At 40.5% G+C, this 5193-nt stretch overlaps 1 protein-coding gene across 1 annotated transcript; it reads right to left on the bottom strand.

The window, feature by feature from the left end:
• Positions 1–405: 405 nt before the first annotated feature.
• On the bottom strand, positions 406–5132 carry bco2b (beta-carotene oxygenase 2b). Its single transcript, XM_035680369.1, is given in 14 exon segments — positions 406–765; positions 943–1053; positions 1381–1563; positions 1940–2077; positions 2213–2380; positions 2498–2658; positions 3303–3431; positions 3554–3656; positions 3903–4018; positions 4222–4433; positions 4523–4721; positions 4836–4903; positions 4905–4975; positions 5103–5132. Coding segments are annotated over 14 exon segments (1806 nt in total). The 3' UTR covers positions 406–648.
• Between the last annotated feature and the right edge of the window lie 61 nt (positions 5133–5193).

Below are 5193 nucleotides of genomic sequence, written 5' to 3'. Positions count from 1 at the left end.
TTATTCACAGTGTTTCATCTGTGTATTTAAAAGTACATTTTCATTCACTTAGCTCTCTCCAACATGTGGGCCCTGTGCCAGAGTGTACATTTGCTTATCCGTTTATTACAAAATTAGAGGCCATAAAAAGTCTTTGCTGAACTTGAACATTTTCTGTTATGTAAAAAACGTTATTGCAGTCACAGTGAGAACAACAAGAATGCATTTGTCTTCAGATGCTCCCACCCACCCACAGTCCTTGTCTTAAAATGTGAATTTACTTGAAATATTTATTTATTTTGTTTTCACATTATATTTAAAAACGCTTTTCTAAATACTCAAAGACACTGTACATACAAGAACATCAATCAGCAAAACAATATAAAACATGAACAAATATTTAAAACAATGATTTAGAAAAAAACAACCTATTAACAACAGGACATGTTTTTAAATAGTTTCTTAACACAGTATAATAGATCTATATAACAGCTACAACATGAACTTTAAACCTTTTTTTAAAATTTTTGCTAACACATCCAATCTTACATGTATGATGAGACAAACAAAACATCACAGACAATATTTACATAGTGTATAACCTCTGCCACGACTTCCACCTGTCCATGTGAAGTCAGGTACATTCATTTATTTCCCCCTCACGTGTTTCTATGCTGTGGCATTGAATGTCCCATGGAAACCGTAGGGGATGTTGACAGGCACCTCAGCCCTGCCCAGCTCCTCAAACGTTTTGGCATCTAAAACCAGGAGGAACGTACTCTTGTCCTGGAAAGAGTTAGACACAGAAAAAAACGTAAGCTTTCCATAGTAAACTTTAAAGCAGTGTAGTATATGACGGGTAGTATGAGTGCGCAAGTCATGTTTCTGCCATTACAGAAGGGGAAATCCTTCGCCTTTATCTGAGGTACAGTTGTCCAAAATCTTTTACTGAACCCGACTGACCTCATTCGGAGTGATGACCACAGACAAGATGACACCATCATCCTCCTCTGTGGCATTAGGGGAGGGTACGAAGATGGGTTCAGAGGGATAAAGACCGGGTTGTTCCCACACCTGTGAGAAAGTACAATTGTCACTCATGAATCTTAGAGTTCAAGTTTGCTGCAGTTTGATTGTCATCATATTTGCATTTAACAAATCTTAAGCTATGTTATTTATCATATAAAAATACTGCAAATTATATACAAATCATATAATATATTCCAATATATTTACATAAAAAAACATTAATTTGGAAGTTCGAATGTATCTCTGTTGCATTTGCTAAATATTACAGCATATCACTCTATTACATCTACGACTACATCACTAAAATAAGTCACTTTTGCCATGCTGTAACAGCTGGAAACATCCAAGAGAGAGAAATGAAATTCGACTCACCTTCATGTGTTTCCCGTGGAGGTCCATCTTGATCAGTGTGTCTCCTACAAGATGTCTGAAGCCGCAGCCATAGAAGTAGCGGTAGGTGTGGGTGTTGTACTTCTTGTAGTTGATCTGAGGGAACTCCAGACCTCCATATTGATGAAGATCCTCCCCGTGGAGGTCCTCGTGGGTACAGAAGACCTGCACAGAGGAAAAAAAGCAACGTGGGTAATGAGACTCAGGGAACATTGGCAGTTACAGTGCTATAGTTCATTTCCAAAGTTAACTGGTAAAGTAAGAAATAGGTCTCCTGTTAATGGGTATTAACAGTTGGGATGTTTTACAAAACATTATGAGAACAAAGAAAGGAGATTCAGTGCTTGGAAATATAAAATGTATTCAAAATAAATGCAGTTACAATACGTGGCAATGAGGAAAACATGCACCATATGTACAGTAATGTACACAAGGGCGATGGGTCATAACTCTGTATGTTAGCAAGATAGTGTGCAATCACACACCTGTCAAAGACAGCCATTAGGAAGTTGTGAAACTCTTGTAAATCATGTCAGCTTACCTTGTTCTTGGCAATTCTTATAGAAGTAGCTTCGCTGTTGGGCTGGTTGTTCAGGTTCTGGCCGTAGGGTGTACCATTGTCCACATTGAGAGGCAAAATGAAACGCCGTGGGAAGACTCTACACAAGGTGTTATACACCTGATGGGAAAATATTAACATCTTTTCAGCCTCAAAAAAAAACAAGCAACTTAAGCACTCCACTATGTTTGGACAAGTGGAGGAAGCGTGGAACGTACAACTCTTTGAGTAGTGACCTTTTTTTAACCCGCTTACCTCATCAAGAGCATCTCCGGACTTGCGCAGGTTCTGGATGTTGTAGTTAGTGATTGCCTGGCCATCATCTGAAGCACACATATCTATGATCAAGGAGCCGTCCTCCTCATATGCATTGATCTGGTGGAAGGTTGACAGCGGCTTGGCAAAGTACTTAGTAGAGTTTACCTGAAAAGCATGAATGAACAGAAGAATGAAGGCAACCGCTATTTGTTTGATATACAGTCCAAGCATAGTGAATCGGCTGCATTTTTAGAAAACTCAAGGACCGTGTTTGAGCCTTACCTTCCCTGTCTGCTTGTCAATCAGGTGGAAGATAGTGTTGTGTTTTGGGTCCCAGTGAATGCCATCACTGATGCTTTTCTTTGTCAACTTGCCGGTCACAATCTTCAACAGATCCATCTTGATGGGCTGCTCAATGAACACCACGTAGTTCTCAGACATTGCTATAATGGATTGAGATTATATTAGTTTCTACTTCAAATTCTGAAAGGATGAGTTGTGTTCATTTTCATGAGGAAACTAGAGATGCCCCAATGCAGCCTTTTCTCTTTGGATACCAATTCTGATACCTCAACTGGGGGTATTGGTCAGTACCCAGTCCCAATCCGATACCAGTGCCCTCTTCTTCCCAAATTCAAAATCTGTGTATCTGAAACGATTTGTTGATTTCTCACATTCTAGTTTGTCAAATGGGAGGATTTGCTGCTTCTCTTTTTCATATACTGTCATATACTTTTGGTCAGACAAAACAGGATTTCAAGCTGTCACTTTGGGCTCTAGGGATTTTAGGGATAATTAACTGAATAAATAAAGGAAGGAAAGGGAAATTATCATTAGTGAAGCCCTAGATCACATAGTATTTAAGTAAGACTGGATTTGATCACATTGACGAAGAAACAGAATTTAAAGTGGATCGGTCACGTCTGGTCAATACCTTGTCCACTTAATAAGGTCAGTATGTGTGCTTATACCTAGCCAGCGTATCTGATCAGTGCATCCTTAAAGGAAATCTTCATAGACATCGTGGTAGAAAGCACATTAAGATAGAATGTATAGTCAAGGCTTTGATTTGAGAACTTCTGCTCACCAAAGCTGTGGTAGTAGGATGGTTTGGTCTTGTCCTCTGAAGGAATAGAGCACAGCACTGTGGCTCCCTCCAGGGTATCTTCAGGGGTTTCCTTGGTCGGCGGCACTCGGATGATGTTATAGGACGCTCCTGTCAGCACAGATACAATTAGTTTCTCACTAAAGGTCATCAGACACATGGGCAGCAGGGTTGTTGTTCTGTACACTTGTCACTTAATACACAGACATGCTGATTGGATGTTACTAAAATACCTTTAGAGCTGTAGGAATTCCCCATATTGTATGTTGTTCCATCGGGATCAGTGTGAGGGTGTGCGGTCGCTCCGTTCACGGCAATGAATTTGCTCCAGTCCACCTAGTATACAAATGCATGAGTGCAAAGACTTTGTTAACACTATATATTTGGATTTTATCCAGCAGCCAACCATAGAATGAGGAAAGGCAGTAGCCTGCAAGCTTGCTATAAAGTATATTGCATTAGTTTATGACTTGTTTTAACTGTCATGTTTAAAGCACTGGGTCAATAAAATGAGCTGCTGTGCGCAGATACTGTATGCCTCCTCAGAATGATCAAGAATGACCACATTCAACATTATGTTACCTTTTTAGTTGTCTCTAGTGTCTCAGGGTCCACTTTGTGCATGACATTTGTTTCTGTGCTGACGTAGTAATCACCTTTGTAGGTCACAAAGCTCACATTGGCATTATCTGAGGACTCTAGAGGGGAAGAAGAAGGTGCCTAAGTTAATGACACAGAACAGGACGTCCACAACTCCGTGTTCACTCATTCAATATTTCACATATCTGTAGGTATATGGAAGTGAACTTAACTGTGTAAGGAAGTTTACATTCAGATTACAGTTCATTCACTGCAGTAAAAGAGTTTGGTTCCTGTTCATGCGGTTTGATAAAATACTCACTTGGTAATTCAAATCTTGACAGGAAGCGCTGGAAGAAGTTTTTACAGGGGTCTGGCATGGTGATAGTGCCAAACTCTGACACTGCGATGCGGTTGTGCTCCTTGTTGGCTTGGTAACTGTCACTGGACAGGAAGCGGCTCTTGTAAGTCACCTGACCGTTGGATATTTTGAACTGGTGCAGGAGAGCCATACCATCGAACCAGTGGTTGAACCTGATAAGAATGGAGGGAGCAGGGGAAAGGAGTCAGTCTTGTGATGTAGCGGCTGCAGTAGATGCATTAACACTTTAACTTATACTCACTTCTGGTTTCCGATCTCAAACTTCCCGGGCCCATTTCTCAAAAGGCTGCCATTGATCCATTCTGGGATTTTGCCAGTTATGTTGGTGCAGATGGGCTCGGGGGTGTCCTCCACTGAGCTTACAATCTTCTCAATGCAAGGCAGACCGTGCACATCCGTGAAGTGGTTGATGTTTTTCCTAGACTTGGATTTTTTCAGCTCTATGCAAAAAATGACACACTTTATTTAAGTACAAACAAGAAACATTCTAATCAATTAAGAAAATAATTGATATGAAGGTAATTTGTGCATTGCTGCTAGAATCTAATGCTTACCTGGGGCATTTTTCTGCTGATGTGTGATGGTGTCCATGGCTGTAGATTCGTCTCTTGAGTATGTACGCTTCTCCTGTGGTGCTGCTGTTTCTCCAAGACTGGCACTCAGCTTTATATCGTCCTCCTGGCTGTGACGCCCCCTAGGAACAGTCAGATAAGTTTTGATTTCATGCTTATGTAAGCATCTACAAAACAGAAGTACTTTGTGATGTCAAGATAATACAAGTGGTAACTTATTCACAGAGATAATCACTTGATCTTACTGACAAGTGGCAAAACCACTGTGGCAGCTTTCATCATCCAAGTAGCATGCATATGTGTAGTGTAGCAGATGAACTTGGATTAGTAGCTGGTAGAG

Source organism: Morone saxatilis, unplaced genomic scaffold (assembly GCF_004916995.1).
Source record: "Morone saxatilis isolate NCDOM2014 unplaced genomic scaffold, NCSU_SB_2.0 Contig8, whole genome shotgun sequence".
Lineage (NCBI taxonomy): Eukaryota > Metazoa > Chordata > Actinopteri > Moronidae > Morone > Morone saxatilis.
The sequence above is the reverse complement of the archived record's forward strand: the minus strand, read 5'-3'. Positions and strand labels throughout refer to the sequence as shown.